The following is a 13,192-nucleotide window of genomic DNA, read 5'->3' on the forward strand; positions in this document are numbered from 1 at the left end:
AAGCGTCTAGGCCCCTAACCCTCATAGGCTAGGAACAGACATTCAAAAAGCCTGAGCCTGAATTGATTCAATCTTTGCAGGTTAGTCTGAACCAGTTTGTAACCAGATAGACATTCTCTGTGGACTGAGGAAATTCAGGCACATGCCCACAGTGGCTCAGGCTAGAAGCCAGGGGGCATTAGAATAGCCCTCCCTTCCCTTCTGCAGGGACCTGAGCTGAGGGGGACTGCCAGGCTCTGGCAGAACCTCTGATTAGGGAAGGACTGGAGTATTGCTCAAGGGGCTGGAGTATTGTTAGACCCCAGCTCCCTGCTAATACTCTAAGGCAAGGGAGGGAGGGGTGCATGAATCTGCTGAAGATACAGAGCTTTTCAATTTCCCTCCCTGCTTCTTTATACTGTCTGCAGCAAACTGACAGGCAAGTAAGCCAGCAGGGGGCTGATAACAGTGTTTATCACCCCATCAGCAATAGCCTCTCTCCATTAGTTCAAATTTCTTAAACAGCTTACCAGCTGACCTGTTGATTTAGCTCCAAAAAGCCCTAAGCAGTCACTGTTCTGTCTGCCTGTCCCAGTGAAATTGAAGAGATGCACACAGACACCTCTAGGCATTAGCTAGTGTACCACATGCCTGGGGTCCGTGGGGCTGGGGTCTGTGATATGGGAGAGGGGGTGGGATTTCCTGTTTGAGCAGCATGGGGTGGGAAGAGAGGAGGGCAAGGAGAAGTTGGGCAGACCCTGCTGTACCTGCAGTGTCTGTTGGAGCTCCAGCCAGGGAGCAGAGGGGAGAGGCCAGCCCTGCTGTGTTGCAGAGTCCCCCACCCAGCCCAGAGAGGATGCCGGGATGCTGGAGGACTCTGGTTTATCTTAAACCAGCAAGGGGTCTGGGACAGATATTGCATACACCAGTTTGACCCAAATCAGTTAAGTCTGATACTAAATTCAACCAGGTTTATCTCAAACCAGTTCCAGCCATTTTCAGATTGGTTTATGTGCACTGAATATCTGTTCTGTTACAAGTTTAAACCAGTTCCTGATCACTTAATCCAGTTCATGTGTAATGTCTGACCCATGCCATTTTTATTGCATGAGATACAAATGAGAGCATATAAATTCTCAATGTTTCATCTGATGTCCATAAAGTAACCCCATACAGGGTTCATGATACTGAGGAGAATTAAATCCAGATTGCTGGGTAATGACAACAAAATTCAGCCCAGCAATAGTTGTAACACCATGGGACCATTACAGATCCCTTTACTGGAGAAAGGGTAATCTTGCAGGAAGCATTAGACTTGCTTTTCAAGTGGCACAACTGCTGTGCTTTCCAGCATGACGTAAAAATAGAAACCTGAGTTTAGAACCTCTTGGGTGACATTTAGGCGATAGCTTTGAGCATTTTCTCTGGAGGGCACATTGGTTTCAGCTGCTTTATTTATCAATGTAGTCTCCTGTTAGGGCATCCCAGAAGTTAGTAACTTTCAGTGCCCTCCTTTCCATCTTGTACTGTATATGGTAGTTTAAGCTCCTCAGATAAGTGCAACTGTTCATTGCAAGATGCACTCAATCTTCTGAAGGCTCATTACATGCTAACATAACCCCTGTCTAGTTTGTGGGACTTCTGTCAGAGAAACTGCAACCCTTCTTATGTGCCTGTTTTGGATACTTATGGGCAAGCAATGCTGCTCTGTTCATTTTTATCCCTTAAGAGAGAGAGCTATTCTCTCTGAGAATGATCAGCCAGCAGTTAGGTAGCTTTTATTTAAACCAAGTGCTGCTTACCAGAGAGAGAAATTAAATTTTTGAAAATAAAGAAAAGCTTGTCAAGATACACTTATTTAGTTATAGGTTGTTAAAAGCTGCAGCAGTACAGATAACAGCTTAAAAATTGATGACTTTCTGTTTCAGACTAACATGGATTTTGTTTCTTGCTAATAAACGTAGCTGATGGGCATGGTTTGGCTCATAGCAGCAAAGCAGTGATAAATCTTTGAGTGTTAGCTGCTCTTTGGCTTTTGGAAACTGGTTATCAAAAGTTCTCATTAACCTATTAGAAGCTTAGGTCATTAGCAATCTGTGTATCTGGAGAAACACCTTTTTCTCCATAAACGATATTTTATGTTATATATCATTAGGATCCTCGAGTTGGTTTTTTTTTTTTCTACTACATAAACAGATTGGATGTTTGTAATACCGCTCAAGGATTTCAAACAATATCAGTCTGTTTCAAAGGAATCCTTTTGATCCTAGGAATGGGAGTCTCTGTGTCTTTTCCAACTAAACAGCATTTTACTATTGATTTAGTGGCTTCTTCCATAGGGGAACTCCCCTAGGAACACACTCCCCGCTTTGGGAAGACTCCTTGTGCGTAAGAACAGAATTATTTTCCTCTTTGGAAGATATTGCATTTGTCTGGGTAGTTGTGCCACTTCAGTCTGTCTGCAGTTCTGTGGGGTAAATTTGATTCAAATAGGAATGACCAGATCCTTACAACTTGTACAGACGTTAAGATTTTTACATCAGAAAAACTAACCGATACGAGTTTAAAACGGAGATGAATCATACTCTAGAGTTCCTGCCCCTGCCCTATATTTCTGTTACGTCAGGAAATGAAAGGGTCATATGCAGATGGATCCTGGTGGGTAGAGCTCAGAAAAGAAATAGTTTCTGCTTTTATATTTCTGACTCTTGTGCATTTGCTTGTGAATGTTGGCCTGGCTTTAGAATGAGCAATTCCTGAAGAGCCCACATTTGGAGAAACAGCTCTTTGCTACGTCCATGGTGAAAAATTATTTCTAAAATTATAGCTTTGAGTGCAGTAGTGTATTTTAGAGGGAGGGAAGGTAAACATGATAGCATGGCTTTGTACATGGCAGCAGTAGAACAGGTTTCCTTGATATCTTGGGAACCAGCTGAATATTGATATTTGAGCATCCTGTCACATAGTAGTGTTTCCGGACCTCTTCCAGAACACCTGGTCTGTTTTGTCCCCCCCACCCCCATCCCCAGCTCAAGTTGCCTGAGCTTACTTTCCCCACAGATATCCAGGCCCTCTGCGGCAAAGGAAAAGACATGAGGGAGGCCTGTTTTGGAGGGTGCTGCAGAGGGGACAGGCAGCTCAATATAGCTACATACTGCTCAGTCCTCCATGCTGGATCTGGCCCACAGGCTATATGTTGCCGGTCCACTTCTGTAAATCAGGGTGAAGCAAATTTATGTGGCTGTTTTCTCAAATGGACTCATGTGATAAGTATCCATCTCCAAAATATAGTTTAATGTGGGGTGGCAACATTTTTGGACAGTGCGCCAAAAACACCCTTGACTTTGATGTTGATGTGCAGGGGTGGACAGTGGGAGAACTGCAAAAGGCCCTATCCTTGTTGTGGCAGCTCAGCCCCGACCCCTTCCCTGCCATCTGCCCTGAGGCACGTGTGTCAAGCAAAATGCCTTTGCATTCCAATGCTCTGGCACCCATGCCAGGGGTTGCATACCCCTGGTTTAACATCTAAAATCAAAAGGCACGTATTTTAGAGTTTGGTTACTCTATCACCCTTGGGTAACATGTAACATAATTAAATAATGCTCCCTAGGAAGCCAGGAACCTATCCAATCCCTGGTATTTCCCTACATCGTGGAGTTCTTAGCAGAAAGATATTCATAGAGAGCTGTCAAGTCATGCCAGCATTGTGGCAAAGGGCCTGGATGTGTCATCCCTGTAAAATACTCCATTTCTATGAGTATTTGTAACTTAATATGACTTTTGCAAATTAAAAGTTTGTGGGAACATTAAACCAGATTTTGGTTATAGCTTTCCAATGTCTTGTTTTTCATTGCTTAGTTTTGTTTTGTTTTTTAGAAAGGCTTTGAAGAAAATGCAAAAAAGAATGTTTTTTAGACTTGTGCAGTATGACCCTCCGGATATGGAGTCAATTAGTTCATTTTACTGCTCAAGTGTTGACTGATTTATCCATCAACCTGGGAATGAAAATCCTTTGTTTTAAACTCCTGGGAAATCCTCCAGATTTCATAAACAGATTAAACCTGATTGTTCAAATGCTCCACTGTTCTAACAATTGAGAGCCAGAAGTATATGATTTGTGCCTGGATTAATTCATTGCTGTCGAACACTGGTATGGCATTTTATTAACAATTAGTCATAACTCCTTAAATTGTTTCAACTAATCAAATTCATGTTATTCCAATCTAAGAATGAATTTAATAAAGTCATCAATTTTTATGTCACAAAAGGTTCTTTGCAATAATTTGAGCAGTAAATTGCTGACAAATGCATAGGCTACACTATTAAAATAAGTAGTTGGTTTGTCTTCAGACTTCTTAAATAATAGAGGCAATTTTACCCAGTTGCATGACTTCCAGGGCTAAATTAATGTCTGCCTTCAGTGTTAGAGAAGAAAAGTCCTGTGAAATAATGCTTCTTCATGGAAAATGTGGGCTTTTTAGGTCGTTTTAAATGAACATGGGGTTCTCCTTTTTTGCTTTCATCTTCTGTGCTTTGAATGTTAAGGTTAAATCCTGTGCTATGCTATTGTGTATAATAATAATTTTGATTCATAAGAAAGTAACTTTGCAGCCAGGTGTGGCATGAATGGGATAGCATTTTAAGAGCTGAACTCTAAGGTTCACAGGTATGAGCAATACAGGTTTCCCTCGCTTTATGCTGAACGTGCATTCGTGGAAAACAGCGCATAACTCGAATTTGCATACAATGTAACAAACAGGGATACATTCCAAGACCTCGACTGTACTGACCCCCAGACCCATTTCTACCACTTTTACAAGACAATTTTGGTACTCACCAACAGCAGACAGTACACACAAGCACAGGGCACTATCATAATGGGGATGGCAACTACAGAAACATGTTTCACAGACAGCGAGAGAGGAGCACAGATGCACACGGGTGCGTGTCACTCCCAAAGTGCACCACACAAAGCAGATGACTGTGGGCTTGCACCACACTGATTGCATAAGAGTGAATTTACCTCGCATATAACAAATTTTTGGTATAAAAAGGGCATAAGAGCGAATTTTCACATACAGAACCTGCATACAGCAAGGGGAACCTGTATGTCACTTATGTCTTTTTTAAATAATTTTTTTATATAACTGGGTTTCACTTTGTTTTGCTTATGAAGACCATTGAACTAGCAAAGGTGTTAGTAAGGAATTTTGTGATTATTATTATCATTTGATAATGTAGTTTCACACAAACTGCTAATGCCATCACTAGAAGAGAATTACAATTATTTATTTACAAATACACCTTTCTCTTCCCTCCAAAATGTATCATGCAGAGACACTTTTTATTGTCAGCTTATTTCACTTATGATACAATGCTCTGTGAAGACGAGTGTCCTAGTTCTGGTGTTTAAAATGAAGGTTTGTCTCCTTTGAGGCATCTTCAAGAGCTCCCCACTTAGGTTTCAGGCCGCCTGCCAACACTTTCCTTGTAGCAGGCACCCATGTTCCTTTCTGTGCAGACTGAGGGTGTATGTTGCTGTTCACTTTTAATTCAGTGATTATCCCAGCAGGTTCAGTATCTGGAGATCTGCTCTCTCCCAGGGACAGAGACAGAGTTAACCGGTGACCAGTCTTTTATAGAACTGCTGGTTGCTGAAGGCAAAAGCATTGCAGAGATAATGAAACAAACTGTTTACCCAGAGGCTGAGCTTACCAGGCAGGTGGATGATGCATAATAGGTGCCTGGATGACCATAAATTTCAGTTCTTTTATTTTGATGCAGGTGTCCATATGTGACTGCAGTCTGGACTCTTTTCTTTGCTTATCATTGCCCCCAGACCTCTTGAATCAGACGAAACCAGTATGTGCTGTTTTTATTAGGAGATGATTATATTGCCTGCATTAGTGATTTATTATAACTATTCCTGCCTTGGCAACTGAAAGTTCCCTAGCAAATCTATATATTGAACTCGGAATGGAACAATAAATATAAGGTTAGCTGTGCTACAGGCAGGTGTTTGTTTGTTTTTTAATCCTCCATGTATCTGCAGTATCTTTCATGGATCAGTATAACAATTTTTGAAATGTTCAAGTTTATTCATGTCTGTCACAAAGAGAGTTGTGTGTCTTTGTATTCTTAGTGACCGTGTTTATTGTAGCACCAAAATTTGATAATGTTTCTCATGTTGAATTACGTTTTTTTTTGTTTTTGTTTTTTTTTTTTTAAGAAGTCACATTTTTTTTTATCCAGAGGGATTGATCAGGTATAAAGTGCTGTTCTACCCAAGTCGCATTCAGTACTTTTACCCAGAGTATTTAGTGTAAATCCCCTAAGTGGTTCAACACCATTTTTAAGAATCTTTAAAAAATTTTAAAAGCGACTCGAGGGAATAATTTTAAAAGTACACACAGCAAATCCTGTTATATTGAAGTTGGCTGTATTTCTTGTTTTTCTTCAGTTGAAAGCACTGCATGGTAAGGATCTGATGTACAGAACTGCTGAAAACCTATAGCACAGTGATGTTTATAGACTTTTGACAACACTTGGGATCAGGATTATTGTTAAGAGAGGCTTGGTTATGTATTTCGGGTATTGTGCTAACTTTTTATTGTCTATATGGTGATTCACTCTTAAACTTATTTTGACCAGTTCAGTAGAAGAAATTTGGTGTCCTTGCTGTGAAGGCTGTATGAAGGATACGTGTATGTAATGGTTTTTAAAAAGAAGCTGTTATAGGATCAGTTATTGTCATAAAGAATAAATTTAGTCCTGAAATTTTAACTCGCAGATCAGAATAAACGCTGCTTACTTTACGCACCTCTGGTCTCCAGTTAGTCAGTTAAATGACTTGCATGAACATCATACATACTTTGAAAACCTATGTAAGTACTTTTCTTAAATAGGAAAGCTGTTTATACCTGACTTCTCTGTACATAAATCTCTAAACCTGAGTGTCTGTTTATGAGACTGAATATGCTCTTGAAGCTGAATTCCCTTGCAGAAGTCATGCAGAAATTATTTGCCTACTAGCTCAATATTACTGGCCAGACTAGCAAGCTGAGCCTGTTTCTTATCCATAAAACTCTTTTGTTTCCACAGATTTCAGGAAACCTTACTGTGCCTTGGATTACAGGTTGTTCCAGAAAAAGAGCAGTAAGTATATTTCACTTGAAGCAGCTAGTGGGCCAAGTGAAGAGGTGGAAATAATCATTTAAGGGTTTTTGTTGGTTTTTTTTAAATGCCCTCTGAAAAACAAATTGCATTCTGTGATTAAAACAGTTTTTTTTAATTGTTAGTAATATTCACAAATGGTGTATTGCAAATAAAACCACTAAGCAACAACACTGATTGTTGTAAGATTGTTTTAAAAGTTAAAGACCAAGGGTAAGATCTTGGATCCAGTCTTGTGACCCTTACCGATATTGTAGTTCCGTTAGCTTGAATGGGATTATTTATGAATCCCTTGAGAATGGTGTTCTCATGTATAAGAACTTTAAGATTTGAGTCGATTAATGTGACTTGTATTAAAAATGAAACAATAGTTGGTTTTGACCCAAAAATTCAGAGTGGAAAAACTAAACCTATAAGAGGACAAATGTTGTGTTAGTCAGACTGTGTGTACATATATAATATAAAATGCATGAGGAATAGATTTTAGTCCAACTGTGTAGCGGTTATCTTGGGTGTAATTTTATCTGTCTGCTCTTTTTTTTTTTTTTAAATACACTTGTTCATTAGGCAAAACCTATTAGATTGGTGTCCTGAAGCCAAAAGTCAATTAAAAATAGCATGAAGCTATAAAACTTTTCTTGGAAAGTTCATTTCTTTCAAACCTTCCCAACTCAAAGTTATTTTTCCATACTACTAATAATATAAGAGCAGTAACAATGTTTTCTCACAGTTTACATGTGGAGGGGTTCTGAGTGATGAAATATTACAAATCCAGTATTCATAAAATTGTCTATTTAGGTTAAATGGGTATTTTTACATCTTTTAAAGTATAAAGTCAAAGGTAGTAATTCAGGTAACATTTCTCCAAAATTAAAGAAAAATCTTGCTGTGATAAAGATTCTAGAAATTTTACACCTGAAATAGACCTTAAGATATCATAAAGTCCTGATCTCTCCTCTGAGTGAAGGATCAAGGATACATGGATTATTTGACAGGTTTGGGGTTTTTCTTCAATGCCCCCCCCAACCTGCTCCTTTAAAATTCCAGTGACAAAACACTTTCATTAGGCAATCTGTTCAGTGCTCTGCTATCTGTAGAGTTAGAAAGTGGATTTTTTTTTTTATTTTAATAGCTAACCTAAATCTCTCTTGCTGCAAATTAAGCCAATTACTGCTTGTCCTGCCCTTGGTGGATGTGGAGAAGTAGTGATTACTGTCCTCCTTTTTTAATAACCTTTTAAGTAACTGGAAGGTTATCTTTTCCTTCCCAGACTTCTGTCTTCTGGATTCAGTAATTCTAGCTCTTTCAGTCTCTCCTTCATATATCATGAATGACAAAACTGTAGTAGTTTTTTGTTGCCCTCCACACTACTTTTCTCATGAATTTCTCATGATTTGTTCTTGGTAAAGCCATGCTGGCTGGTTTTTATCTTAGCCCTTGGTTTCTGGTGGAGTGAGAGTTGAATAATTTTTTTTTTCAATATCTTTCTGGGTATCGGAATTAAACAGACATCTCTCGTTATCTTTCTCTCTTACATTGTTACATGTTTTTTTTTAAGCTAAGTATTATGTTAACTCTTAGTAAGTTCACTGAGACCTCACCAATTCCCAGGAATTCTCAAAGATAATAGCTAATAGTTCAGATTGCCTTAGCTAATAATAATTGTAGAATAAATTTCCTTGGTCCTCCATCTAACTTATCTAAATGTGTTTTGCCTTCTCTCTCTGTATTCAGGCCTATGCTTCAATCAACTTGCTGATTTTAAACTAATAAATTTGTCATAAGGTCACATCCAATCTTGTTGATGAAGAGTGAGGCAAAAAAAGGCAAAGGACATTAGCCACCTTTGTCCTCCGTTATTTGTTTGCATCCTCTCAAGTGGCCCTGTATTTTATTTTGCTCTCTTAATTTTCTTTTCTGTTCTACATCTGTTGCTAGGCTGAGTTGTGAAAGTTATTAGTTTTTTCACTTAACATAGACTTCTTTCCTATTTTGGGCGTATGGCATTTTAAAATATCAAGATGATACGGTTATTAATAATATGGACTCTCTGAAAATGTTAAGCTGAATAATTTAAAGTTTTTTGGTAGTTTTGTGGGCTTTTCTTTAGAACAAACTTACTGAAGTCTTTACTAGAACATTTTGCTTTAAATTGATTGTGTTTATCATTTGGAATAGAAACTAGTGCTAGGAACATGGAAGCAGAAAGAGGGCAGTATGCATGCATTGTGGTATTTAGGAGGGTCTCTATGTTATATGTTGAGGGTGAAATAGCAAGGAAGTAGCTCCTTAATTGGAAACTGGGTTATGTATAACAAGAGTAAAAGATCAGATTTTGGTACGTGGAGTAATTTGGACAAACTTCTGAGATAGTGGTAATATATCCTTTGTACAGTTTGTGGCATAGCACAATATGTAAAATATGAGCTTATTTCATATTTAGTAATTTTGTCCATAATATAGAAAAGGTATGTCTGTAGAGTTCCTGGGATAAAGTAACATGTTTATAGATAGAGGAGAGAGAAGTTGAAAGTTATTTCTTTTAGTTCCACAACCAGTTTACTTGGAGATTTGTCTTCCTCGCTTTGTATTTAGAAAAGAAGAAATAGTAGATTCCATTTAATGAAATATCCAGCTTGATAGCATCTGTTTCATAGTTGGTAGGGTTGGAAGGGATCTAAGCAGATCATCTAGTCCAACCCCTGCCATGGACAGGAAGGGATGCTGTGGTCAAACGACCCCGGCTAGGTGGGTGTTTAGCCTCCTTTTGAAGACCCCCATGGTAGGGGTGAGCACCACTTCCCTTGGAAGTTGGTTCCAGCTCCTAGCCACCCTAACAGGTAAGTAGTGCCTCCTGATGCCTAGCCTGAATCTACTCTGTCAACGTACGGCCATTGTTCCTTGTTACCCCTGGTAGTGTTCAGAGGAACAGGGACTCCCATTGTCTTCTGGTCTCCCTTGACAAGTTTATAAGCAGCCACTAGATCCCCCCTCAGCCTTCTCTTGTGGAGGCTGAACAGATTCAGGTTCTGTAGCTTCTGCTTGTAGGGCCTGCCCTGCTGCCCCCTGATCATGCAAGTGGCCCTCCTCTGGACCCTCTCCATGTTGTCCACATCCCTCCTGAAGGGCAGCGCCCAGAACTGGATGCAGTACTCCAGCTGTGGCCTGACCAGTGTGGCATAGAGGGGGATGATCACCTCCTTGGACCTGCTTGTGATGCATCTGTGGATGCTATTGTTTTCAGATATATCAAGTATTTTATTAATTTAAAATTGAAGTGGCTCATTTTGTAGCAGCTGTTAGCCCCTTTCATAAGAATCTTCCAAAACTTGTTTTTTTCTTAACCTTGCCTTAATAAACCTATGTATGCATGCATGGTTTGTGTGTTTTATATCTGTAAATTTTTTGCCACAACTGTGTGATCTTGGACTCATCTTCCCTGAAGTATTTGCTCAGAATATGACAGAATTATTCTCACTTGAATAAAAGTAGTAATGCTGCCAAATAATACAAACTGTGCTTGAGTGTTCACAGCCCAGAATATTTGCCTCCACTTACCAGCTTGAGCGTCAGTTGTTGTAGTCAAGCTTCAGTGCATGTTTTCTGATGGGCCAGCTAACTTAAATTTAAAGCACCTTTTACCATATTAAAGATTTGTGTATGAAAGGAGTTTGGTTTAGGGGCAATATCCGAGTTGTGCTTTACATCATTCCAGCAAGCCCCTTGTTTCCTGAGTGGTGGTCAAGTATACACTCCAAAAAATAAATCTGTGAATCAAACCAAACTGCTGTAGCTTTTCCTTGGCTTTATTACTATTGTAATTGCTTTATGCTGTCTGGCATCACTTTCCTTTGGAACAGCCATGTTCCATAAATGCTGTGTCACGATGTATTATGTTCGTGTAGGTGCGTCTGAGAGTTTCATTTGGGACTGTTGAAGTAGTCCCTAGATTTAAACCTTACTGAGTGGTAGCAGGGCATACTAAGTAAAAGCTCTTGACTCTAGCTGTTTGTTTTCTCCATTTATTAAACAACCCATCTGCTCTCAACACTGAGGCTTGGTACAACTCTTCTTTCTCCTAATAAACTGTTTTCTAAAGGATAGGAAGGTGAGAGGCTGTTTTAACAATGTTGGTTTTAATAGTCTGTATGTCCCTGTTTTGGTTTTACCTCACCACACAAAGAAATTAATCTGTTTTTTGCAACAGTTTTCATAATTTATAGTAGTCAGTTTCAGAAACAACATAATAATGAGAAACTTAAAATCTGCTGTTAACAATTCTTTCTGTAGTTAGATTGCAATAAAATTTCAGCCATTGGAGTTATTATGATGCACTGATGTCACTAAAGAGCAACTGGCAAACCCAGTGGAGTGAAAAATAGCATTGCACAGCTCTTCAGAAGTGCAGAATAAGACTTAAAAAATAAAGAAAAGGAAGAAAGAAAAGAGGTCCTGCTAATAGAAAGGGCAGCATAGGCTGCTCTATTGGAGCTCTCTCAGAATGAAACATTTATACCTGTAATTCGCATCCTTTTTTTTTTTTTACAGTAATTGTAGGAATTTCTTTTCCTACATCTTAAATAATTTTAAGTAAGTAATCCTTCCTCTTTTTTTTTATTTCTGCTTTGTACTAGTTGTTTATATAAACTAAAAATATACGGTTTGATTTTATCTTGCATTGCAAGAAATGAAATGTGCTGATACGAAGTCATACTTCCTTTTTTTTGTAGCTATACAATAACTGCAGTCCTCCCTGGAAATGCAATGATATCCAGAAACTTTAAGTGCCCTATTTTGCTGTTAATTTTGTGATGATGTTTAAATAGCCTGAATCCATGCCATTGAAGATGCTTTGAAAGCAGTTTTAGACTGATGCAGACTTAGTAGTTTAATGAATGACAGCAATTTCCATCTTTCTCATCTCTGAATTTGCACAAGGCATATTATATTCAATGAGGTTGGAGAGAAGAATAAGGTAATTTATATTTGTCTGAACACGTGCTAGAAAACTAAAATCTTGTTTTATATTCCAGAAGTTAAAGACGGAGATTTTGGTTTTATTAATCCAACGCACAGCTGAATTGTAGAGTTGTTGGGCCATGAGTGGGAGGTTGTTAGTTTTGAAAACAGAATGAAACTGTTGGGGGTTTATAGCATTTCAGAAGGATCTAGGGGCAGTCTGTATACTCTGACTTTAACACTAATTTAAATATATTGCTTTTGAAATCATTTATAGTTAAAGTTGATGAAATTCCTTTCTCCTTGTCTGGATACAGTTTTGTCAGTATAAAATCATGTTAAGTCAGGTTAGCTTTATAACATCACTATTGACTAATTCTGCTTAGAAACAAAGTTGGATCAATAAAAAAACCTGCAAGAAATTGTTCACCTGAACAAACCCGCAGTGCAAAATGAGGATGAGGACACTGGCTGAACATTAGGCAGAAATGGTCAACCATGTCAGCAGTATTAATTTCTGTTTCATAGTTATCAACTTTTTTCAGAGGTCAGTCCTATAATACCACTGTAGAGTTTGTTCCCTGAGACAGAATTAATGAAGGACATAACCAACCTGGCAAAATGCATCACTCTTTACTTCAAATAACACAAGAAATGTTGCTCTATACCAAACAAATGCCTGTGGGGGGTGGGGGGTTTCTGTGTTTTGGAATTTTCTTTGGGCTTAGATTCATAGATGTAGGGTCAGAAGGGACCTTGTAGATCTTCTAGTCCGACCCCCTGCCCTGGGAAGGAGAGAAAACTGGGCTCATAGTTTCATAGTAGCTAGAGTCAAGGTGGACCTGAACAGATCGTCTAGCCTGACCCCCTGCCACAAGCAGGAATGAATGCTGGGTTCACAAGACCTCAGACAGGTGATTATCCAACTTCCTCTTCAATTTGCTCAAGGTAGGGGTAAGGACCATTTCCCTGGGAAGTTGGGTCCAGATTTTGGCCACCCTAACTGTAAAATATTGCCTTCTGATCGCTAACCTAAACCTGTTCTCCATCAGCTTATTACCATTGTTCCTTGTCACCCCAG

At 38.9% G+C, this 13,192-nt stretch overlaps 1 protein-coding gene across 3 annotated transcripts in view; it reads left to right on the forward strand.

Moving 5' to 3' along the window:
* The window catches only part of HDX (highly divergent homeobox), a 93,567-nt gene that overhangs the window by 12,605 nt on the left and 67,770 nt on the right, over positions 1-13,192 (forward strand). For all 3 annotated transcript variants that reach the window (XM_019536485.1, XM_019536486.1, XM_019536484.1), the window contains exon 3: positions 7,081-7,134. In XM_019536485.1, coding sequence (XP_019392030.1) covers positions 7,081-7,134 — 54 coding nt within the window. The remainder of the gene's footprint in view (positions 1-7,080; positions 7,135-13,192) is intronic.

This window comes from Crocodylus porosus, unplaced genomic scaffold (genome assembly GCF_001723895.1).
Source record: "Crocodylus porosus isolate Cpor-Errol unplaced genomic scaffold, CroPor_comp1, whole genome shotgun sequence".
In the NCBI taxonomy this organism is placed as follows: Eukaryota; Metazoa; Chordata; order Crocodylia; family Crocodylidae; genus Crocodylus; species Crocodylus porosus.